General features: G+C 50.3%; 1 protein-coding gene across 5 annotated transcripts in view; it reads left to right on the top strand.

Annotated features, from left to right (window-relative positions):
- The window catches only part of TBC1D14 (TBC1 domain family member 14), a 96,971-nt gene that overhangs the window by 35,096 nt on the left and 36,254 nt on the right, over positions 1–25,621 (top strand). For 3 of the 5 annotated variants that reach the window (XM_078446306.2, XM_078446305.2, XM_078446303.2), the window contains exon 2: positions 2,474–2,603. In XM_078446306.2, the coding sequence (XP_078302432.1) occupies positions 2,474–2,603 (130 nt within the window). Of the gene's footprint in view, positions 1–2,473; positions 2,604–21,911; positions 22,041–25,621 lie in introns of those variants that run through there. The other 2 variants (XM_078446304.2, XM_078446307.2) reach the window with 2 other exon arrangements.

Below are 25,621 nucleotides of genomic sequence, written 5' to 3'. Positions count from 1 at the left end.
TTTTTTTTTTACCAAAGTTTCTTTCTTATAAAGGTATGTATAGAATTGCCTTGGGCTATGAAACGGTTCCTGAAATGGATTCTATTGTAACCACAACAGAAGAGAATACAGTGAGACCATTGGTTTCCTTTTCTGAAAGTTTTCATAACTTTATTTTTTTAATGCTTTATTTATTTTTGAGAGCGAGTGCGTGTGCACAAGTAGGGGAGGGGCAGAGAGAGAGGGAGACTCCACGTTGACCGCAGGGAGCCTGACATGGGACTCCCAGGAACTGCGAGATCATGACCTCAGCCGAAGCTGGACGCTCACCTGATGAGCCACCCAGGCGCCCCATGACTTTATTTTGATTTGATTTCAAATGTATTGAAAAGTTTCAAGAAAAACACAGGGAACTTCTATGTATTCTTTTCTTCGATACACTCTGTATTTCACTTCGTTTTATCTGTTCTGTGAGTGTGGTATATGTGCCATATGAGCAAGTAAGTATTTCTTCGAAGCATTAAGAGAATCAGCTGGAGATACCATGCCTGTCTCCCCCTCAATGTATCTGTATATTCCCTAAGAACAAGAGCATTCTCTCACATAACCACCGACTGTGCAGTTGTAGGATCGGGAAATGCAACGTCAACCCTGTGCTGTTTCTTAGTCCGCGGTCCGCATTCACATTTTGTTGGTTGTTTCAGGGATCTTCTCTGATTGATTGTCTGTCTGTCTGCCTTCCTCCCTCCACCCGTATGGTGTGCTGTTCTGGGCACATCGGAGCCGCAGGCCTGTGCTGTCTCCTCTGACATTGGGAATGCGGCTTCGAGCACTTGCCTGAGGAGGGTTGCCTTTGTAATTAACACGTAATCTGTGGGAGATACTTTCAAGCCCTGTGGAAACCCTCTTCCTCCTGCAGCTGTCAGCCACCAGGTTCGCCCCCATCCCTCCTCTCCTGCCTCCATCAGTCTTCCTGGGCTTGTTCAGCGACATTTTCCCCTCCTCCTCCTCTTGTTTGTATCCATGTGGGTGCTTGGATTTTTGTTTCATTCAAGCGACTACAGTCCCTTGCTCTCATCATTTATCTTGATGGTTAGATTGGTCCAGATGTAGCCAGTGGGAGCCCTTGTTTCAAGCTGGCTGCCGTTCCCTTCACATGTGTCCCCTATATTTCTTTCAGCACTTTCTTACTTTCTAGCACACGAGCTGCTGGGGGTTCATCTTCTACTTTCCAGTGAGCCCTGGAAACCACTTGTTTTGAATGAATGGGCCTTCCAGAACGTAGTTTATTTTGTACTACCATTTGGGATTTATTTGTGTTATTCGGGACCTGTTTACATGTTGTTGGGACGGAAGACCTTGGACTCTCTCTTGAGTGGTTTTCTTTTCATTATATGTGGAGACTGTAAATAGGCAATATAAATTTACCTTATAGATAATTAATTTTAAGTAGGCTCTGTGCGCAAGGTGGGGCTCAAACTCACAACCCCAAGATTGAGAGGTGTGTGCTCCACCAACTGAGCCAAGCAGGTGCCCCCCACAGGTAATTTAAACTGAGCTAGAGGTTAATTATTAAAGCAGCTCTGACTTAATATAATTTTTTTATTTTTTTAAAGGTTATTTATTTTGAGAGACAGAGAGAGACAGAGCATGAACGGGGGAGGGGCAGAGAGAGAGGGAGACACAGAATCGGAAGCAGGCTCCAGGCTCTGAGCCATCAGCCCAGAGCCCGACGCGGGGCTCGAACTCATGGACCGCGAGATCGTGACCTGGCTGAAGTCGGACGCTTAACCGACTGAGCCACCCAGGCACTCCTGTTTTTTATTTTTTTAAAGGTTATTTATTTTGAGAGACAGAGAGAGAAAGAGGCATGAGCAGGAGAGGGTCAGAGAAAGGAAGAGAGAATCCCAAGCAGGCTCCGCACTGTTAGCACAGAGCCCAGCATGGGGCTCTGTCTCACGAACCGTGAGATCGTGACCTGAGCCAAAATCTAGAGTCAGACACTCAGCTGACTGATCCCCCCTGGGCGCCCCTAGCAGCTCTTATTAAGCACTGATTGTGTACCTGTAATTCTAATTCCTGCAAAGACCCTTGTTAAACACAAGGAAACAAGCTTAGAAAGGTTAATATACTGGTCAGAGTTACACAGCTAGTGAGTGTTGAGGCCAAGTTTCAATTCAGTTCGGTCTGACTTTAAAGGTCACTTTTGTTACAGACTTTGTTATAGTATGAGGTGTTTCCTTACTTTAAGTTATAGAATTTGTACCTGTGACAGTGGAACAACAAAAAACTTATTTGTGGCTTAAGGGCTTTTTCCTTGCTGCGTAATTCTGTGTCTTACGTGAAAAATCACACCTGAAGAATTAAAGCTTGTGGTTCATCACATTGTTGTCTCAAAGGAAAGTCTACTTGTGTTCATTCAAGAGTGACTCGTTGTCGTGGTATTTTTGTAAATGCCCAGAAGTTTCCTAACCCTCTTATTTTCTTCCTGTAGGAATTTGCTTGCTAGAAAACAGAATGCAAGACTTGACAGACAGAATGACTTGGGATGGAAGTTATTTGGAAAAGTACCACTCCGAGAGAATGCTCAGAAAGATTCAAAGAAAATACAAAAGGTATACAAGGTATAAAAACACAGAAACGTGTTATTAGCATATATTTATGAACCTTGTAAAAATGGCCTTTATTGAGGCTTTGAAATTGGAAAACTGTGTTAATCTGCATGCCAAGTTCCTAAAATGTAAGTCTGTCTTCAGAATGTTGATGACTTTAACCTTTTTCATTTCCTGTAGCTCACAGCATGCGTATAGGAAAGAGATAGCGGGGCTCTAGATCTTTATAACCCAATTTGATCAGTTTTTCCAGCAAGAGTTGTAAATGTGTTTGTTGTCAGAGGTGTGTTAATGATGTTTGATATTAAAGCGTTCTTGCCCTCTGATCCCATGGGTTTCTTGGAGCTCAATCCTTCCGGTGCTGATTTGGCCAGGAATGCGAGGGCCATTGTTCACCCAGGCTGTAGGATGATCCCCTTCCCCTTGCTGGCTCACAGGCTGCCTACTTGTCTGAGGTGGGGAGGGCACAGGGTTCAGGGGCCAGGCCAGGCCTGTGGCGTCTCATCACCGCCAGGCTGCCTCCGTCCCTGAGCAGGGGGCGATGCCAGCGGCTGGAGACATGTGCTTGTCTTTGCAAAGAAGGTTCGTGCCCAGACTCAGCGGGGCCAGGGGCCTCTGTGGCCTTGGAAGCTCTGACTGTAACAGCCTGTGTCTTCTCCAGGGCTCTGAGTCCCCACCACCCTCACCTCTGCCGTTTGCCGGTGCTGTGACACTGTCCCCGGCAGGCCGACCCCTCCAGCCTCAGTTTTGTATCCATTGGCAGTTGCTTAGTAGATACTTTTTTTCTCTAAACCTTTATTTATTTTTGAGAGAGAGAGAGACTGAGCGCGCGCAGGGCGGGGGCAGAGAGAGAGGGACACATAGAATCCGAAGCAGGCTCCGGGCTCTGAGCTGTCAGCACAGAGCCTGACGAGGGGCTCGAACCCACGAACCATGAGTTCATGACCTGAGCCGAAGTCAGACGCTTAACCGACAGACCCCCCCCCCCCCCCCCCCCCCCCAGGCGCCCCTGCTAAATACTTTGGAGGACCTAGTGAGTGCCGGGCCTCGTGCGTGGCCCTGGGCTTACAGGGCTCACACAGCACCGTGCTGGAGAGCTCCCCTCTGGTGAGGAGAGGACTCCAGGGCGGGTATGGAAAGGAGCAGGATGGGCGTGTGTGGGGGCAGGGGCACGGCCTGCTGGGCAAGGCTGCACACGAGGTTGAGGTCAAAGGTGTGACGGAGTTATTAACAACAGGGATCATGAGCGATTGTTGTGTGCTGGTTTCAGATGAGTCAGCACTTGGGTGTCTGGTTCATTTAAAACTCGTAACAGTCTTCTCAAGAAGGTACTATTACCGTCCTCATTTCATGGAAGGAGCACTTAGACAGGCTCGGTGACTTGGGCAGGGCCGGAACCCAGCCCCAGGGCCCTCGCTGCTCCTCTGCCTCGGCAGGGAAGGGGCCGCAGGCGGTGGGGGCGGCCTGTGCTAAGGGGCAGTGGCAGCCCGGGCCCAGGGAGCAGTGAGAGGGGCTGTCTGTGGGGCCCGCGTGAGGTGATGTCCCTGGAGGGTTTTACTCGTGTGAGCCGTGATGGCGTCGCCCTGGCAAGAATGTGGCTCCTGGACTGGTCCAGAGGAGGGGAAGTGGGGCTGGCCCCGCGTGGCACTCGCGCGGTTGCAGAGGACGGCCCCTTTGAGTATTAAACGTGTTAGGTACAGCGGTGCGGCATGTGGGGCGAGGCGGGGAGCACATCCCGGGGCTCTGGCCCCAGCCACGCGGTGGATGCGCGCCTATTTCATTTTGTGAAAGCCTCGGCAAACTAAATGTGTTCTGAATGTCATCTGACGTTCCCCAGAGCGGTCGTCTGGACCCCGGAGGCTCGCGAAGTACTTGGGTGTTGGAATTCATTTTTACGGGTTGTTACATTTGGATTCTGAAGCGCTCCTTGCGTAGGCTTATTACAATAGCACACAATTAAAATTTGAGGAGTCTGTATGCAAAGCTCTGCCATAAATTTCTTAGAAACGAAATAGCCAAGCTGTTTAACAATTTTTAAAGAGATCCACACTTTGAAAAAAGTAACCATTATCCTAGGGAGATTTTCCCATGACTCTTACTGTCACTCACATCATGTTTGAATTTCTTTGTTTTCTTTGTCGTACTTTTTTTTTTTTTTTTTTTAAAGGTGAACATGGATTATGTTCTTGAACCTAAAGGATTTCTGTGAACTGGAGTGACTAGGTCCGCTAATTATGTGGCAACCCAATACCGCAGGGACGAGGACCGTCTGGCTTCAACCATCAATAATAAAGGATGTAATTGTACCGGCAAGGGTCATACAATCCTGCCCGTGTCCTGTTTGCTCGTGCTTTGTGTCTCCGGCCCTCCCTCCCCGGGCTGGCCAGGCCTCACGGGGATCCAGGGCCGGGTACCTGCTGTCGTGGGGGTACAGCAGCCGGCGGCTGCCGCAGATGTCCACTCACACGCTTCGTCACGGCCTTCAAAGCTCAGGCTGGTCCGGCTCTCCACCCACACGCTTTAGAGAGCCCAGAGCCGGCGCCGACTGCCGAGGCCCGTGATGCCAGACGGTGCCAGGTGTAGGAAACTCCGGTTCCTCCTCCCCTTCTCTTTGGAATGTTTTTATTAGCGGAGAGAAGCGCCATCGCGTAGTGCTGTAAGACCATAGACTTTGGAGGCAGACTGTCAGAGTCCGTATCCCAGCTCGGTCACTGTTTGGCTGTGTGGGCAAGTCCCTTAATCTCCTGAGCCCCATTTTCGTCCTCTCTGAAATTTGGAGAGTAACCGGACCAGCCTCGGAGGGGTGAGGACGAAGTGCGTTGAATGTACCTCAGGTGCTCAGAACGGCGTTGAATGTCGTAGGTGCTGGAGAGCGTTTCCTGTTGTCGTCGTCTCTTTCCTGGGACAAGTCCACCTTGAACAAGAGGAAACAGGACACCGCGTGGGAGGGTGAGCCTGAGGCCTCCGCAGGTCGCTTCGCTCGCGTGCGCGGACACCGCACCGTGTTGAGGCCAGGTCTTGCGCCGGGAGCACACAAGCCCTCGGGCCGGCGTGCCTCAATTGAGGCATCCTGGTGGAGCCCGGGGGACAGGTGTGTACGCCCGCCGAGGTCGCTGGGCTTGCAGACTTGGGTCTGATTTCCAGCATCCCCTCTTCTTATCCGTGTAACTGTGGGCAGTTACTTCTTGGTTTTCTCATCTGCAGAAGGGGCACTGTGGTGCCTCCTCACGGGGTTGTTATAAATTAAGAGATGATGTACGTGGACCGTTTTTGTCCCAGGAGTGGCCCAGAGTGAGTACTTGAGGAGAGGCTGTTGTGACGTTTAATTCAGAAAGAGGCCTGGCGAGTGGTCAGGGCTGCTTGTGGTTTGCCCGGGGCACGTGGCACACACGTGACTTCGTTGTAACTGGGCCAGATTCCCTCCGCTTGAGCCTGACACAGACATAGCTGCCATTTTTAGGAAATGTTGAAATGTTACTTTCAGTTATCTTTTCAAACTTCAGAAGGATTTTGAAAAGTCACGGTCTCCCAGCTTACATTATGATTTCTAAGTAGGGGAACAAAAATGACCAAGGATACCTACAAGAATCACACTAAACCAGTGTTTCTCAAAGCATGGTGCCCGGGGGGACATGATCATCATCTGGGCGTTTCTTAGAAACACGAGTTCTCAGGCCTTCCCCCACACAGACCCGCTGAAGAAACTGGGGCTGGGGGACAGCAAGTGCCCACCAGCTGTGGCAACCGCCGGTGAACTGGAGAGGCCCCGAGAGTAAAGACAGGAGAAGGGATCTGAAGATAGCTGCCTACGGGCCTCCGTCATTGGGTGTGTGCGGGGCAGGGCCCGGCCAGATTGGCCCCCTGGGCAGTGCTGGGCCAGCGTGTCCTTTGCTTTGTGGATAAAGAGGGACCTTCCTCCTTGGCTTCCATGGTCCGTTGTTCCACGTATTTGAGCCACCGTGGGGGTCCTTCCTGGAATTACAGTGAAGGGCAAGACTTCCTTGGCCTCCGCCTTGCTTGGAACTTGCTTGCCTTAGATCAGGCAAAAACAGATTGGACAGAGTAACTGCAGGTAGTCGCAGCTGTGATAAGCGTCGTCGTGCAATTTCCGCACCACTGGTTTTTCAAGTGACTGCCGGTTCCCCGGTCCAAGGGGCGTTCCTCAGCCCTTGTCTCATCAGCCTCTCCCCTGCTCCTTGGGAGCCTTTCTGACCTTGACTTCAAGGTCACCACATTCTCCCTCCTTTGCAGTTTTCCCCGCTGGGTGCCCTCCAGATAGTGGAGTCCCCCTCAGGTGCTGCCTTGTCCATGGCCACCCAGGAGGAGATCTCAGCGGGACTCCAGGCTTTAAATATCGCGCCTCCACTGGCAGCCCCCACCTTTGTTCCCTGAACTTCCGCGTCTAGCTGCCTGCTGGGTGCTCCACTGGATGTCTGACAGCCACCTGGCTAACAAGTCCAGGCTATACTCTTTCTGTTTCCTGTCTTGTTGGGCCTCTTCTCCTTGCATCTTTCCCCGTTTTGGAAAATGATAGACTTCGCCTTCTTTTTCAGGTCTAAACTTGACAGTTGTTCTTGACCTCTCTCCTCTCACCCCTCCTCCCGTCCGACTGCCGTTTTGCTGATGTTTGCGCTCTGTTGGTGCGGCCGGCTTTGAGGGCTGTGACCTGCTGGGGGTTCAGATGATCTGGTGCAGTCAGCCTGGTGCGACACGGATGTGCTTTTTACTGTCCCTCAGTTGCTTGAGCTGTTGGATATGGGGACTGCACACATCTGGGGACGCTTTAGAGCAGAGTTTGTGAGTCTTTTAGACGTAACACTGGGTGTACAGACTTGAGGCATCGGCACCATTGTCAGGAAATGTCCTGTCTGGGCTCCGAGGCAGCTACCGACAGGCAGGGATTACGGTGAGGGGTACGGTGTGTGGGCTTTAGTGTCCTGGATAAGAGATGTCATGTGAGCAAAGAAGCATACACGTATTTGGGCTCGTATCACCGGGAACATCTTGGATGGCCTTCTGGAATTTCAGGTCAGCTCTTAGATGTTAAAGAGAGAGTCCCAGAAGGCGCAAATCCAGAACGGCTTAAAGTGATATCCGTTCTCCTCACCTCTGGGTTCTGTGAAGTCTGGGTAGTCAGAAAAACCTACATCATCACAAACTGCAGAGAAGATAAGGCTGGATGGTCCATGCAGGTGACTGGTGATGGGCCTACAGATCAGTCTAAAACGACAGTGAGAAAACCTCCTTCATCTGCAGCATCCCTTATGCCTTTGGAAAGTAGGTTCGAGGCAGTTTGCAAACATGAGCAGGTCTCAGTTCTGCGTACGGAGGAAGTGTGCTCTAACCTGTCTCTTCTGACGAATGCAGCTATGAAACTTGAACGTATACATAGAGCAGCCTTTTCAGCATTCTGAAAAGTAAACCGTGGCAGGTGGATCGGGGAAGAGGGCCACAATTCACAGTACTGCTGAATTGATTGACTTTACCCCCCTCTGAGATTGATTTTCCCCCCTCTGAGATTCCCCACCCTGAAGTCAAGGTATCCTAAAACCCAGAGACGAGTGTTAATGTGGACAGAGAGAGCACTAAGAAAGGCTTTCTAGTTCTGGATGAGGAGTGGGTCTCTAACACTCAGAATGCAGAGACCCTACTTTTCATTTTTTCCTTTTCTCTGCTTTCTCACATCCCATCCCCCACTCAGTTTCTTGGCAGTAGAAACTGGCCGGCAGGCGCCTGAAACTCTCAGTAAGGGAACCTGATTACAGGAAACTGTTCCCAGGAGGTGGGGCAAACCCCTGATGCCCTGTTCTCTCTCCTCCTACCCTTGGCCCAGGGTGCACACAGAGGTGGGAGGTGTGTGGTTAGAGAACCCAGAAAAGGGGCCACCTGGGGAATCAGCAAGTTCCGGGGACATCGTAGAGAGGAGGAGTTCGGGAAAGTGACCTTCGAGGTTGTTAGGAACTCCTGGGCTGACCCCCAAGTTGTAGATGCATGGATCCGACTCTAACTGGCAACTGTAGACTTTGAGAACTGAACTTTGGAATAGACCAGCACACGGGTCCCACACTGGCCACTGGGCGGTGCGCGTGTGGGGTATAGCCAACAGGCGCTGGAAAGGCTTTGGCAAGTCAGCTGACAATGGAGCCGGTTGGAATGTGGGAGTGGAATCCAACCAGGTCAACTGCCTATTAAAACAGAAATACGAACATTCTCCAGAGGGTTTGGGCAAGACCCAGAGTCTTGTAATGCAATAGCCGAGATGTCTAGAATGCCATTCCGACGTCCTCAGCATATCAACAACTAGGAAAATCTGCTCTCCCATTGGAAAGACAGTTAATACACACTACTGCCAAGGTAGCACACTTGTTGAGCACAGCAGAGACTTTAAAGCAGCCATTGTGAAAATACTCCAATCAATCAATCAATCAATCAGTCAGTCAATAAGAGGGGAACATTCTTGAAATAGGAAGGTAGAAAGTATCAGTAAAGAATTTGAAAATAGAAGGAGGAACTGTGTAGAACTTTTGAATGAAAAATACAGGAACTGAAATAAACTAAGTGGATAGGCTCAGTAGCAGGATGAAGATAGTAAAGGAAAGAGGAGTAAACACTGAGATAGATGCACAGACTTGATTCCATCGGAACATTACGGGGGAAAAAGGGGGGAAAGAACAGAGTCTTAGAGGCACGTGGGGTAGTACTGAAAGGTCTAACATTTGTGCCGTTGGTGTTTCAGGAGAGGAGAAACATGGGGTGCAGAGAAAAATCTTGGACTAAATAATGGCTTAGGGTGTCCTAAATCTGACAAAAGAGATAAGCCTACAGATTTGGGGAGAGGGGGGTTCAGTGAACTCCAGACAGGAGAAAGCCACAGAAGCCCGTGCCCAGACATGTCGTAACCAAATTGACAATTTGGAAAAATAAAGACAAAAAATCTTGGGGCGCCTGGGTGGCTCAGTCAGTTGAGCGTCCGACTTCGGCTCAGGTCATGATCTCACGGTTCATGAGTTTGAGCCCCGCGTCGGGCTCTGTACTGACAGCTCAGAGCCTGGAGCCTGCTCTGGATTCTGTGTCTCCCTTCCTCTCTGCCCATTCTGTGCTCACGCTCTCTGTCTCTCTCTCAAAATAAATAAATATTAAAGAAAAAAAAAGGTAAAAAAGCCTTACAAGCAGCCAGAGGAAGTGTAGTACTGGAGAAGAAGAGCCATCAGTCCCAAATCGCATACTGGGCACAAATACCCTGCGGGAATGAGGGTGGAATAAAGCAGATGAAGGCAAAGTAGGGGATTTGTTGCCAGCAGATCCAAGTGAATTGCTACAGGGAGTTTTTCAGACGGGAGGGTCATTGCGCCGGAAGGAGACTTGGAACACCCCTTGGAACATTCGGAGGAAGAGCTGGATGTGGGGGTCTAGGTAAGTGCGATAGACCGCCGTTCTCCTAGCGAGCTCTTTGAAATGTGTTTGAGTGAGAGTAAGAACTATAACTTTGTCTGGGTTTTCAGGGTCTGTAGATACAGAAGGGGATACGGTGGTAAGATTGTAAAACATGCAATATGCATGATAATCCCTAGATCAACCACCAAACTATACAAACAGAGAGTTAAAAACACCATAAATTAAAATGGAGTTCTAAAAAGAGTGTAAAAAATGAAATCAAGGCAGGAAAGAGGAAATAGAGGAAGGAAAAATCTAGATAAGATGATAAACGGAAGCATGTCAGTCATTATGTTCCTATAAATGGTTTGAATGCACCAGTTGTATGTCTGAATACCCAATCCTGACAGGTTGTCAGGACGGATGAAAAAAAATGAAAAGGACCCAAATATGTGTTGTCCACGGGAAAGTCACTTCAAATATACAATACGTAGGCTAAACTGAATGGATGGGAAAGGTATACCATGAAAACACTAATCAGAACGAAGACGGAGTAGATAGATGAACATAAGAAAAAGTACACTTCAGAGCAAAGAAGGTTCGCAGCGACCAGGCAGGACGTTCCCCAGTGAAGACAGAATGATTCCGAACGTGTGTGCCCCGGCGGCAGCTGCAGAATGCATGATGCAGAGACGGGCAGATCTGAGACAGGTGCACAAATCCTCCGTCATTACTGGCACGTCGACCCTCCTGTCTACACGGTGATTGATAGGCTGTTGAGAGAATCAGCCAGGACACTGAAGGACTGACCGACGTTTGTTGAACACGCCAGCCCCCCGTGAGAGCACAGCACACGTTTTTGACAAGCGTGCACGCGACATTCACCAAGAGAGACTGTAACCTGGGTTGAAAAAGAAACCATAAATCTGAAAGGATTACAGTTATACAAAATGTGTTCTCTAACCACAGTGGAATCAGATCGTAAAGCAGTGACACACAGATAGCAAGAACCTTCCCAAAAGCTTGGAAATTAAATAAGAAACACACCTAAACAAATCATGGGACAATGAGGAAGTCACAAAGAGAAGAAAAAAAAAAAAGGAAATATTTTGAATGAAAATAGAACATCTAAAACTTTGTGGGATATGATGCTTAGAGGGAAATTTATAGCACTAAAACGCTTATTAGAAAAGAAGAAAGTTCTCTCATCAGTAATCTGATTTTCTACTTTAAAAACCATAAAAGGAGCAAATAAAGTCAAAGCAAGCAAAAGGGAGGAAGTAATAAACATAAGAATAGAAATCAATGAAATTGAAAACCAAAAAATAATAGTGAAACCAAAAGCAGGTTCTTTGAAATGATGAACAAAATTGATCAAATGGATAAAATTGACAGGTGAAGCAAATCACCAACACAACAAGTGAGAAAGGGGATACGACTACAGACCCTCCCTTGCAGAGATTAAAATGACAATGAGAATGCATGGATGATTCCACATTCATAAACTTGATAACTTAGACGAAATGGGCCGTTTCTTTGAAAATCACAAATTGCCAGAACTCATCTAGGATGAATAGATGACCTGAATCATCCCCTGATTATTAAAGAAACGGAAATTGTAGTGAAAAACCTTCTAAACAAGAAATCTCCAAGCCCAGAGAGTTTCATTGGTGAATTCTAGCAATATTTAAAGAAAAACAACACCAATTTTAGAGGAGAGACTACCTCCTAACTCCGTTGATGAGGCTAGTATTACCCTGATACCAAAACCAGACAAGTGCAGTACAAAAAAAGCGAATTGGTGACCAGTATCCCTCATGCAGACACATGTAATCCTCAACATAGCATTAGCATGTTGAATTCGCTAAGACTTTAAAAAAAAAAAGAAAGGGCAATACACGTAAGCAGCATTTGTGCCAGGAACGCAAGGCTGGTTTAGCATTTGAAAATCAGCCGCTGTGTGGCGCCTGGTGGTTCAGTCGGTTAAGCCTCTGACTTCGGCTCGGGTCACGATCTCACTGTTTGTGGGTTCAGGCCCTGTGTCGGGTTCTGTGCTGACAGCTCAGAGCCTGGAGCCTGCTTCGGATTCTCTGTCTCCTTCTCTCTGTCCTTCCCTTGCTCATGCTCTAGGGCACGTGCGCGCGCTCTCTCTCTCTCTCTCTCAAAAGTAAACACGTTAAAAAAAAAATCAGTCGGTGTAATCTACTGTACCAACAGTCTTGGGGGAATGTCAGGAGTATTATCTGAGTGTAGGAATTTAGTCTCAAAAGTTTACGTGCTGTAGGACTCTAGGTGTGACAAACATAAAAGCTTAGTGCCAGGGGTGGCATAGGGGATGACTACCAGGGAGGAGCAGGGAGAAGGTTTTGGGGTTAATGGAATGGTTCTGCATTTTGGTTGTGGCAGTGGGGGCTGGAAGATGGCACGTGTAGAAACTGATAGAGCTGTAAGGGGTGCCTGGGTGGCTCTGTCGGTTGGGCATCTGACTCGACATTGGCTCAGGTTATGATCTCACGGTCATGGGATCGAACTCTGTGCCGGGCTCAGTGCAGAGCTCAGAGCCTGCTTGGGATTCTCTCTCCCTCTCTTTCTGCCCCCCCCCCCAAATAAATAAATAAACTTTAAAAAACTGATAGAACTGTATACATCAAAAAAGCTAACTAATTGTATGTTGATTTTAAAAATAAAACGAACGATGAATGAATCAGCCAGGGCACCTTTGACCCATGTTTCCATTTCTAGGGATTTATCCTAGAAATAAATCAGTATGTGAGTAGAGTGATGGTTGTATAAGGGTTTTGATGGCAGCACAAAAGATTGGAAGCAGTCAATCTAAATGCCTGGCAGTAGGGAGTCGGTTAAATCTCTAAGTGATGTAAAGTGCAGATCGTAAGAAGCTAAGTGAATAACCGTTATATTAGCGTGCTCCATATGTATGAAGGTATTTGCATATCTTTGTAAACGCACGGTCTGTATCTGGTAGGATACTTCCAAAACTGGTCACGATAAAATTGTTATGGAGTGGGAATGAACTGACTGTGTATGTGGGAGACAGGGAAGAGGGTGACCTACTTTCTCTGCATCTTTTTTTAAATTTATTTTTATTTATTTTTAACGTTTATTCATTTTTTGATAGAGACAGAGCATGAGTGGGGGAGGGGCAGCGAAAGAGGGAGACACAAAATTCGAAGCAGGCTCCAGGCTGTCAGCACAGAGCCCGATGTAGGGCTCGAACTCATGCGAGATCATGACCTGAGCTGAAGTCTGATGCTCAACCGACTGAGCCACCCAGGCGCCCCTCTGCATCTCTTTTCATACCTTTTGAATTTTGTTTTATGTGCATGTCGGCCTGAAAAAAAATTTTTAAATGTGCAAAGAATGATAGAAAAAAAAATTTGAGGAATTTTGGTCAAAGGATAGCAAGAGGAAGCCAAAGGTAAGTGGATATCCCAAAATACAACCTACAAGTTCTCATGTAACTGTTAGAGGCAAAGTACACATTTGACATTGAGCTTCCTAGTGGCCAGAGCAAAGAGGGGTACGTTAAATGTTAAGGAATCCCATGCGGGAAGCTGCACCTGATCCGGGAGTTTGGGCTTGCTGAAGTGCTGGATGTAATGTTTGTGTGCAACAGGGACTTTTTGTGGAGGGTGAGTTTCAGTGTCCAGTTCCCCTTAATATGGGTTTTAGAGAAGCAGCATGTTAGTTTTTTTTTTTTTTTAATTTTTTTTAAGCTTTATTTACTTTTGAGAGAGAGAGAGAGAGAGAGGGAGGGAGAGACAGCGTGAGTGGGGGAGGAGCAGAGAGAGGGAGACACAGAATCTGAAGCAGGCTCCAGGCTCCGAGCTGTCAGCACAGAGCCCGACGCGGGGCTCGAACCCACAAACTGTGAGATCACGACCTGAGCCGAAGTCAGCAGCAGGTTAATTATTTATCAAACTTGTACGTGATGCCTTTCTGGACAAGAAGCAAAAAAGGGAGAGTTGCGAAGTTTCTACAGGGGAAATGGCAGTGTGGTCGGTTACTTTGCACGTTGTTTTTATTCCGTGGATGGATGGGCTCCCATCTATTGTGGTGACGGTCAATTCATTCTGAGAAGTATGTGCCTTTGAACAACGTAAACTGAAGTTCCGGTGAATAGTGCCTCTTAAGGTTTGCTTATTTTTCCTAATGTGCAAGTGGTAAGTTCCCCGTCAGTCTCCTGCTCTGTGGCTCCAGGAAGAGAGGGGGGTTCGGGAATAGGAGCTGCGTGTGTTAGTTCTCCGTAGATCTCCACTGGGGCGTCCGACAGTGCAGGAGTCAGAGGTCTGGGGTTTGGGAAGGCAGGCCCCCCCCCCCCCCCACCCGAGGGGACTCTGATTGGGATCGGAGGGCCCCGCCTCTGGTCTTGGTCCTGTCGTGCACAGTTTTGTGGCGTTGGGCCAGCGACTTCGCCTTTTCCTCGTCTGCAGAGGTAATGTCCACCTTGCCCATGCTTGTGAGGGTCGAGTAGGATGAGCGTGGGGACGCCGTTGGCGTCCAGTGGGGGCTCAGTAAAGCTCAGTGGCTTCTCCTGTTCCGGCCCTCCCTCATGGCCACACCTTCACTCTGGTGGGTGGGTAAAGCGAAAAACAAAACAATGCAAAAAAGCTTTGCTGCAGGTGGTCCCTGTGGCTTGGAAATTGCGAGTGGCAAAAGCCTTGGATTCCATCCAAAGTGGCTTTGAAAGTATTTTTTCAAATTATAAAAATAACTCATGAAAAAATACCCAAATGGTAGACGTCGCGGTACAGTAAAACGGGAACGTCTCTTCACCTTAAGACCTCACAGTCTCCCGTGGCGAGGGCCTCTGACCGTTCAGTGCCCACCGTCCCAGGCCTTTCTCTGAGCCAGACCACCTGCAAATAGATGTCACCCACATTGACACAGTTATCACAGAGTCACAGGCCGTGCGAGCTGTGCAAATTCTCGTTGGTGCGCACACCCCTGCTACTCAGGAAATCCGAGCAAGTCACTCAAAGGCACAGTAGGCTGTGCTTCGTCAGAGAGCACCGCCCGCGTTCTGAAGCCAGTGTCCCACTGACCCTGGGCCCTGGCAGTGGCGTCTGCAGTCTGGTGGCCTGTGTGTGTGTGTGTGTGTGTGTGTGTGACCTGAATGCGTTCCGTGGTCCTGGCCGAACGGAGGCGGCTTCCTAGGAAGACCCAGAGGGGTGGCCCTTGGGAACTTTCAAATGCTCCTGCTCTTCTCTGGGCAGTTTAGGGTGCTGACACAAAGGCAGTGGCAGCCCAAAGGGCTCTCCTCTTCCCACTGACCTAATCCCCAGGGGAAGACTGGGGTGGTTTTTGTTGTTGTTGTTGTTAAGCATTCTATAATCCCTTTAACACTGGGAGAGCCTTCCTCTGGCCTTTTCCAGGTCTGGCTGGCTTGCCTTATGCTGCCGGTGGGCCTGAGGAGGCAGAATCAGCAGGTGCAGGGGTGGAAAACATCTTCCCTTCTTCCCTTCTGGGTGCTCTTTCTGGTCTAGTAATTAAATAGACATAAGACAGATGAACAGGAGAAAAACTAATGTACATACGGGGGACTCCAAGAAGTGACCAAAGCAGGTGGCTTTTATACCTTTTAGGCAGAGAGACAAGAAAACTGAAGAATTGACGAGACGAGGGGGGTTTGGACTTGGGGCCGAAAGTTAGTGAAAAGGAGTAAGGTTTGTTTTTATAGCCCTGTTGGCCCTAAATTCCCTCTCTCTGGTGATAAGGCAAACGTCTGTCCTCCTGGTGCAGGGAGGGTGCCTCTCACACAGGAGACTCATTTCCTGCTTTCAGGGGGACAGGCAGGGCCACGGTGTCCTTGCTGCTTCTGAGAGACTTTAGTTCATGATCGTCCGTGTGCCAAAGTGGCATGTCTGGAGGCGGCATTTTCTGTGCTCCTTCACAGACGACTGCAGAGGACTCCAAGAAGCCTCAGATCAGAGGACAGTAAGGCTGTTCTTTTTTTTTTTTTTCTTTAAAAGTTTTCTCCAATGCTGATTTAATTTTGAGAGAGAGACAGAGAGACAGAGCAGGAGTGGGGGGTGGGGGGAGCAGAGATTGGGAGACACAGAATCCGAAGCAGGCTCCAGGCTCTGAGCTGTCGGCACAGAGCCCGATGGGGACTGGCACCCGCCGACTGCAAGATCATGACCTGAGCCGAGGTCGGCTGCTTAACAAACTGAGCCACCTAGGCACCCTGAGAGTCAGGCTGTTTCAAACCTTCCTGTAAGAGACTTGTCTAACTTGAACTCACAATGTTACTCGTCAGTGTGGAAGCACTTTGGATGGGACCTTCACATTAGCACTAGAAACTACCCCTTGGTATTCCCGGAAGTAATAGGCAAGCGCTGCCTTTGTTCCTTGGGCTCATGCCTGCGTCTGACGATCAGTGTGACCTCAGCCCTGTGAAGGGAGCGCTGTCGTAGGAAACTGAAATCTTAGCTGAGAGGCAGCACGTCAGAGAAGTTGGCAGTAAGGGGCTGTGGAGTCAGACTGCCTGAGTTCGGATCTGCCCTGCCACCTGCCACGTGCCTCTCACCCGAGGAGGCCACTCGGAGCCTCAGGTGCCGTGTCTGGGGACAGAGAGTCAGGGGAGGTGACGCTGGCCTTGCCTGCGTTAGTGTCGTGGGGCCGCTCTAACACAGTGCCACAAACTCGGTGGCTGACCACAGCACACACGTATTCCCCTACGGCTTTGGAGGTCAGAAGCGTGAGATGAGTTTTCTGGGCTAAAATCAAGGTGTTGGCCAGGCCGGTCTTTCTAGAGGCTCCAGCGGGGAGTCTGTTCTTTACCTTCCAGCTTCTAGAGGCCGCGGGCGTTGTTTGGCGTGCGGCCGCCTCACTCCAACCACTGTCTCCGTGGACGTGTGGCCTCCCTTCCACAGTCATGCCTCCCTGTGTCCATCGTTTAAGGATACCTGTGGTTATTTTGGGCCCACCCAGATAATCCAGGATCATCTCTGCCATCTCAAGGTCCATAACCTTAATCCCGTCTGCAAAGCACCTTCTGCCGTTGACAGGTGCTGGGGATTCCAACACGGGCACACGTGGGGGCCACCATTCAGCCTAGCACCGTCCCTGCCTTGTGGGATTGCTAGGACTGAATGAGAGGCACCGGGTCTCGGCCCAGTGCCCCCTCCAAGCTGGTGTTCTGGGCCGTCTTCCCTGCCCCCTGCACCCCCCCCGCCCCCCCCCCCCCCCAGTCTGACCACCCAGAATGCCGTCGGTCATCACCGTCACAGGACTCTGGTATTTTCTGTGCAGCACTCTACCCCATGCTACGTTCTTGCTCGTTTGTTTCTTCACTGCTTGCCTCTCAACCCCTGCTAGACCAGAAGCTCACGAGAGCAAGGCCTAGGCTCAACGATTGCTCTATCTCCAGGGCCTGGCACGGCGCCAAGCTTTAGTGGGTGGTTAATACATATTTGTTAAATGGATGAATGAGCATCGAAATTCCGAAGCACTCCACCGTGGAGCTGTTTTTCTTCCTGTTTTTATGACAACGTAAGCATTTTCCCATAGTCTTAAATATTCTCTCACGATCTCATTCTTACCCCTTAAGTAATGGTCTTCTGTGTAGCGCGATTTACTTCACCAGTCCCCAGGATCGGGAGGTTGTTCCTTCGGTGACCTTTCCATCCCCGGGAGATGTGGTGGTCTGGAGCAAGGTTGGGTTTGCCAGCCTGCCTGCTGGGGTGTGGCCCTGAACGAGCGAATCAGTCTGACCTCCTTGACCGCAAAGGGCAAAGACAACGAGGTCACAGATGAATCAAAGAAGCAAATCCACTGTGCTGGTAGACACGCAGGAAGCCTGGGAATGAGCTCTGGTTAACTCAGAAGACTTCAGGAGGAAGAGTTCTTTACAGGTGCATGTGAGCTTTAAAGCCATACTGAGATGGAGAGAAGGCTCTTTTAACTTCGGATTTTTGCTTTACGTTCCAAAATTTAGTAAAGTCAACTTGTTAGCACATGCTATGACATGTACTTAAAACTTTGTAAGTGGTCCTCAATTCTAAAATAACGTGATAGAACCTTCTTAAAGTAACTTGCAGGCTACAGTCTGCCAGAAGAGATAAGCAATGTGTTTGGGTAAGCATATCCGAGTGCATATTTAACGCACGCGTAACACATATCTCTGTCATATTTGAATTTGGTGAGACTGTGGGCTCAGGTTGTATGACTTCCAGCGTATGGGGCTCTAGGTGTCGGTAGGAAGCCGGGGGAGGCCGAGGACCCACTCCTGTGTGTGAGAACGGAGCTTTACCACGTGAGCCCTCTTTGGCTCCAGGAACTGAAAGCCAGCAGCAACCCCACAGGCCACTCAGCTGCCTCCTGGGGCTCTTGGGAATCTTGGAGGCTTCTCGAGTTCTCCTGCAGTATACCGGTTGTCTGCTTGCTGGTCTATGAGTGAGGCGAGGGCAGGGACTTTGTTCGTCTCTGTTCCTAGGGCCAAGCACCATTAGTGCTGGGTGGATGGGTGGATGGGTGGGAGGAAGGAAGGAAGGAAGATGGAAGGATGGATGAATGGATGGAAGGAAGGAAGGGTGGAAGGATAGGTGGATGGATGGAAGGAAGGATAGGTGGATGGATGGATGCATGGATGGAAGGGAGGGAGGGAAAATGACTTCTCAGCTGCTGGGTGTCTCCACTGTGCTGTGTACTTTGTTAGCCTTCAGTGGTGAAAAGACTACCAGAATCCCCAGTCTCAGAGGTTTCATGGTCCCTTGAGGGAAATACATCTCAATCAAACAGTCATGTAATTATGAGTGTGATTAGTGCTGTGCTAGGAGAGAATGATGGGGCCTTGCTCTAGCTCAGGTGGGCAGGGCAGGGGTGCTTCCATGGGGGTGGCTACTTATGACAGGACCTGAAGGATGTGTCACCAGCCATCTGTCCCTCGTGTCTGTCCTGTGAATAAAAACTTTGCATCTACGGAAGGGTTCCAGGAACAATTTAGTAAACACCCGTATCACATTCATTTTATTGTGCCTCTATTTTTTAAAAATGGAATCATTTGAGGGTCCCTGGGTAGCTCAATCAGTTAAGCACTGACTTCAGCTCGGGTTACGATCTCGCGGTCTGTGAGTTCGAGCCCCGCGTCGGGCTCTGTGCTGACAGCTCGGAGCCTGGAGCCTGCTTCGGATTCTGTGTCTCCCTCTCTCTGCCCCTTCCTGGCTCTATCAAAAATGAATAAACATTTAAAAAAATGGAATCGTTTGAAAGTAAGTTGCAGGTACCGTGTCATCTAACCCCTAACTACGTCAGCGTACAGATCTTCAGAGTAAAGACGCGCACCTACGTAACCATGAGCTGTTACCTCGCCTGCAAGAGTGATCAGTCATTCCATTTGACCGTGACCATGTTCATGACCAGACCCCATTCTTTTCCCCAGCTGCACCAGCCTGTTCTTTATGAACTGGCATCCAGTGAGGCTTGTATGTCGCCCTTAGTTACTTGTCCTGTGATTCTCTTGGTATAAAACAGTAATTCTGCCAGTTTTTCCAGGCATTTACCTTTTTTTTTTTTTTTTTTTTTTTTTTTAATGACTATGGGTCAAAGATGCATTGAACACATGGAGATGAGTAAGATGTTAAAATTGATTCTAAAGGCATTTGAAGAACTAGGTGTTTATCGGCATAAAAATAAAAGAATTAAAATAAAGATTGTTAGGTTAGATTTAAACCAACAGACTGGTAGGGACAAGAAAACAAAACCTTCTGAGTTGTTTTTTCCATTGGACATAAATTTACCAGTTAATATGTCACTTCACATTTTCTGGGCTCTGATAAAGTAATAAATAGCACAGGCATAGTCTCCTGGAAAACTGAATAATCTCCAGGCAGGTATGTTAAAAATGCCCTTGTATGAATGGAAAGTATACCCCACCCCCCAGTGCTTTGTCTTCCAAATTTTGACTACTTTCTCTTAAGGCTTTCCCTAACCCTTTTTTTTTTTTTATGTTTATTATTATTTATTTTAGAGGGAGAGAGAGCCAGTGTGAGTTCAGGAGGGGCAAAGAGAGAGAGAGAGAGAGAGAGAGAGAGGGACAGAGGATCCCAGTCTCTGCTGAAAGCAGACAGCCCGACACGGGGCTCAAACTCCAGATCATGACCCGAGCCAAAGTCAGCCGCTTAACTGACTCAGCCACCCAGGTGCCCCGCAATCCTTGTATCCGAAATCAACCTCTCCCCGTTTATCCTATTACTTTTTGAAAACAGCTTTGCCGAAGTATAATTCCATAAAATTCCTCATTGTGCGTACTGAGTGATTTTTTCCTAAGTTTCCGCAGTTGTGCAACTGTCAGTGCAATCCAGTATTCGGGTATTTTCCTCACTCGATGAAGTTCCTGTTGGCAGTGGGTCTCTACTCCCCCCTCCAGCTCCAGGCAGACACTAACTTGCCTTCTCTCTAGAGATTTGCCTTGTAAAGAAATGTCCTAGAAATGGATCGTGCAGATTAGCCTTTGCGTGGCTTCTTCCACTGTGTCCCGCTCTGGGGTTTGCCTGCATCGTAGCCTGTGTCCACGGCTCCTTCCTCTCCATCCCCATGCTCAGTTAATGTGCGCTCACGTTGTGAAGATGTGCCTCAAGTCTCTCTCTGGACGCCTGTTTTCTTTGCCTTGGGCGGGTCCCCGGGAGTGCGGTAGGTACACATCCAACGGTGTAAGAAACCGCCAGACGCTTTCCCAAAATGGCTGCGCCTGCCAATGACTTATGCAAACCCATCTCTCCATGTATTCTCCTGTTCCTCCTCATTGCCTCCTCATTGCCTTGTCGTTCTGAGTGTGGCCTCGTGGATATCATGGACTTCTTTCTGAGTGAAGAAGTTTCTGGTGGCAGTTTGGGAATGCGGTTATCCAGAAAATCAGCCTGGGAAAGCCTGGCTCATAGTCTGAGGACTTGTGAATTTCCATCACAGAGGAGTCTTGCATTGTCTCAGACCGAATTTGTTCAGCCCTTGGACATTGGACCCATGGGCTGACCAGAAGTAACGTTTGACCCTATGCAGATTTTAAACATTTTTGTAAATTGAGGTATAATTTATAAGCAGTGGGATGCTCTCATCTGAAGGGTGCTCTCCGGGTGCTCTCCAGTTAGCTTTTTTTTTTTTTAAATTTTTTTTTTCAACGTTTTTTTTTTTTTTTTTTGGGACAGAGAGAGACAGAGCATGAACGGGGGAGGGGCAGAGAGAGAGGGAGACACAGAATCGGAAACAGGCTCCAGGCTCCGAGCCATCAGCCCAGAGCCTGACGCGGGGCTCGAACTCACGGACCGCGAGATCGTGACCTGGCTGAAGTCGGACGCTTAACCGACTGCGCCACCCAGGCGCCCCTCTCCAGTTAGCTTTGATGAGTGCATGTAAAGATACCATTTCTGACACCCCGCACAGATGCTAATGCCCCTTCCCAGCCAATCCCCCAGAAGCAGTCGTTGGTCAGATTGCTATCAGGATGTGTTTGGGTGTGTACCCTGACCTTCGGATTGAACTAATCTTATTGCAGAAAAAAATGAGCAACGGTGTAGAGAATAAAAATTGCTCATCATAAGCCCACGACCCAGAGGTTAGTAGTGTAGATATTTCACATAGTTCCTTTTGGTAATGCACATTTTTTATTTTAAAAAACCTTGCAGAGCAGAGCTTTGCCCTGTGCTCGGTGTTGTGCTGCCTCCTTTTAAGAGTGTCCCATTTCCCAGCGTGATGTTGCTGCGCTGAGATGCCGCGTCGCCCACCCCTTCGTGTCCGCCTGCGTCGGCTCCAGCGGGCGCGGGGAGCCGCGGCGGGACGGAGGGGTCGGACCGGGGGGGGACCCGGGACTCGGGGAGCCGCCCCCGCCGCCCACACCGCTCTCGGCTCCTCGGCTCCCCGCCTCCCCGCGTCCGCGCGCCAGGCCTGACGCGCCGAGACGGAGCGCGCGATCGGCAGCGCGGCATCTGCGCGCGACTGCGCGGCCTGCCGCCCCCGCCCCCGCCCGCCGAGCCGCCGCCCGAGGTCCCCGGAGCCGGCCGCCGGAGCCCGCCCGGGCATGGAGCCGCCGGCCGCGCGCCCCTGAGCCCCGCGGCGTTCATGGTGAGTGGGGCCGCCCCCCCCCCCCCCAGAGGGCCACCGCCGGTCACCGGCCGGGGCGCCTGCGTGGGTGCGCCCGGTGCGTGCGTGTGTGTTGCACACGACTGCTCCAGCGAGCCGAGAGCCGAGGCTTGCAAGTGGCCGCCGTGCGCCCCGCGCGCCTCCCTGCATTCTTTGTGTGTGCGGTTCCGCGTGATTTTCTAACAGGCCTCGGTTTTAATGGTGCACTGAGAGGCTGAGCGAGCGAGTCGGCGCCTCCTAATTGTTAACCACCCCCATGAGATTGCAGCCTGTTCTCGGATTCGGGTCAGGCCGGGCTCCCGTCTCAGAGGCGAGAGTGGCCTGTGCCTGGGAGCCTGGGGGAAGCCTTTGTGTGAAGATGAGCCCGTACCCTGCTCGCGCCGGGTCCCAGTAGGGTGGTCAGATTGAAGCATCTTGTTGGAACCCACAGCTCACTCGCGCGACCGCAGATTAACTTTTGTGTTGTAGACCTTTTGTAAGGGACACGACAATTAGAAAGGGCTCCGGAGAGTTGCTCTCCCGAGTGCCGTTTCCGGTAACTTAGCGAATGCTCTTTGGGAAAGTACTGCCTGGGGAGTAGACTGGAGGCTCTGAGGGGGCCTTCTTCCTGTGAGGTCAAGCCTCGGTGGTCACCAGGACTGCCCTCTGGCAGACTGAGCACTCGGAAGACCTGGACAGGCCACTCTTCCCCGCTAAAAATGTCAAAACCAAAGCGGTGTCGTCTCAGATTCCAAAGCCGTGCCCCTCTCCCCCCAGAACTGCTTGTTACAAATGGCAGAGTGTGAGACGAGCGCAGTGTTCCTTCCAGGCATTTCACTGCCCTTCACTTTTCCCTTCGGCCCTGTTAAGTACCCCTCCTGGCGGGAGATACCGAGAAGAGTCGTTTTTAGTAACGCGACAAGGTAAGAATTCCCTGCCATTTTCTGGGTACCTGCGGTGCCTGTGTGCCTTAGGTTAACCCATTCTCAGTCCATCGACGAGGAAACGGGCTTGGAAGGGTGGAGGGGTGCGCTCAAGGTCACGCTGCGGTGGCGATAGTTGAGGAGGTGCCGGTCGAGACCCAAGCCTGCTTCCTTCCTGGTGCTTCCCCTGCAGGCTGCCTGGGTCCCCGGCGCTGCAGATGTGGCGGCTGTGCTGCCGTCGACACTGGCTCACGTCAGTCGTACGGGTGCCACGTGTGGGGACCCGCCATGCTTTGTCGGAGCCATACCCCCAGCACGTCCATCGTCCTTTGAGAAGGCTGATCTTGGTACCATGTACAGTTGAGTCGAGGACTGGAGTGCAGGCGTGGCCTGATGGCCCGTTCTCCTTCCGGCAAGTGTAGGTTTCCAGGCAGCCGGGGGCTTCCGTTCCTGGCCGCACTCTTCCCAGGGCTGTAAGTGGCGTTGACAGCCCCTCCTGCCGTCCCGCCAGGAATACTTCCTGTTCATCATTCGGGTTAGAAGCTTGATCTTTTCTTCGTCCGCCAGGAATACTTCCTGTTCATCATTCGGGTTAGAAGCTTGATCTTTTCTTCGTCCTCTTAAAACAGATGCCTATTGAGGTCATCTTTTTTTCCCTTCCTAACGGCAGGTTATACGCCCTGGGAGTGTGTCCCCCTTCTCCTCGCCCTTCACGTCGTTCAGATCACACCCACGATGGGGATCCTTCCATGGGATGCGTCTCACAGGCTCGCCACGCCTCACTCAGTTTGCTTTCCGCCTCTGTGCCAGTGCAGCTCCTCTCCGGCGAGGCTTGTCCAGGCAGCTCTAGGTGGCTTGTTGAGATCGTAAAACCTAAAGCAACACAGCTTTGCCTCGGCGTCCTTCCCCACGTAACGCGCTCGTCCTACCCCACGAATAAGCCAGCTCTCGTGCGTGTCTCTTGGCCGCCGCCTGTGCTGTCACAGGCCTCTCCCTCGTGGCTTCCAGGCCAATCACCTGGTCCTCTGTCCACTCATACGGACCCTTTCTGAGATGCTTTCCTTGATTTCCCCCAGCTGTAGGCATCCCGTCCTCCGGGCTTGCTCTCCCGTGGCATTTTTCATTCTCTGGTTTCGTAGCCTCTGTCAGCATCTTACTGCCCCTCCCAGAGCCCTTCAGGGCTGTGGCCTGGGTCTCCTCGAGTGCCGGGCCCCCTGTAGTTCCTTTGCAGATAAGGCCCCTTTCCATCTTCCTCCTGCCTGCTGAATCTGTTTTGCTCATGGCCCCTGCGTGGAGCTGAGGCCCTGCTCAGATGCCCTGACATTTTTCTGGACCCTTTGGCTAGGTCATCGGACCCCACCCACCTCTCAGCCCCTGGTTAAGTGCGGTAGGTTCTGTTTGCTGCTCTCGCTGGTGCCCGTCTTGTCTTCCCAGCAGGATGCATGGTAAACCACTCAGGGCAGAGGCTTCCAAATTAGTGGCTTGTAAGCCTTTTTGACCTGACACCACCACCCCCCCGCCCCGGCTTAGACAGTTTGAGACTGCACACTGACATAACTAGGCATAGAAGTGAAACCAACTGTCCTTACTATGTGGATTGTGTATTTTTTATCGTTTGATTTAAAAGAAAGAAAATATTGCAGGGGCACCTGGGTGGCTCAGTTGGTTAGGCGTCCCCTGACTCTTGATTTTAGCTCAGGTCATGATCTCACAGTTCGTGAGTTTGAGCCCCGTGTCAGGCTCTGCACTGATAGCACAGAGCCTGCTTGGGATTCTCAAAATAAATAAACTTTAAAAAAAAAAGAAAGAAAGAAAGAAAGAAAGAAAGAAAGAAAAAAAATGTTACCATGACCACTTAAACTGATTTGTCACCAGAACTTTGAAGAACTCTGTTCTCACTTGCCACTGGGGCCGAGCAGGGCGTTGCACTCTAGCTGTCGCTGGAACAGGTGATTTATACTGAGTAGTCTGCAGGCTCGTCAAAATTTGATCCCATAAGGGTCCCAAGAAGAGAAGGGACTTTATGACGATAAATTGGCCTGAGGCTGGGCCTGGCCCAAAGAAAGGGCTCATGCTTCGTGGCAGCCACCGAACGGACCTCATCTCACCTCCTCCTCCCAGGAGCCCTCACACTTGATGCCTTTTCATAGGTGAGGAAGCAGGCTGAGCGAGGAGAGAGAGGACTCGCCTCAGGTCAGAGCCAGGCTTCCAACTCACTCTTTTTGCTTCCAGAGACCTAGCTCTTGCCCCATCACGTGCTGACCCTAACGCTGATCATTCATGGCTGAAAGTTGTTTTTCCAGGGACGTTTTATTCACTGCCCTCCCCCCACACCCCCCCGAAGGATCCTTAGAGTGAATAGTCCTCTCTTTTTTCCTAGTTAAACAATGATCTTATTTGCTCGAGTGCTCAGACAAATTTATGCCATGAGGGCAGAGGCTGTGAGTGACTCATATTTCCAACTGGGGGAAGGACTTGCTAGGTCTTAACGATTATTGAGCCAACCAGTAAATACGGCTCTTGGTCAGAATAAGTAGGGATTTAGGGGCGCCTGGGCGGCTCAGTCGGGTAAGCGTCCGACTTCAGCTCAGGTCATGATCTCACAGTTCGTGGGTTCGAGCCCCACGTCGGCCTCTGTGCTGACAGCTCAGAGCCTGGAGC

The sequence above is a fragment of the Panthera onca genome, chromosome B1 (genome assembly GCF_046562875.1).
Source record: "Panthera onca isolate mPanOnc1 chromosome B1, mPanOnc1 haplotype 2, whole genome shotgun sequence".
Taxonomy (NCBI): domain Eukaryota; kingdom Metazoa; phylum Chordata; class Mammalia; order Carnivora; family Felidae; genus Panthera; species Panthera onca.
Note: the sequence above shows the minus strand (reverse complement) of the source record. Positions and strands in the feature narration are given on the sequence as shown.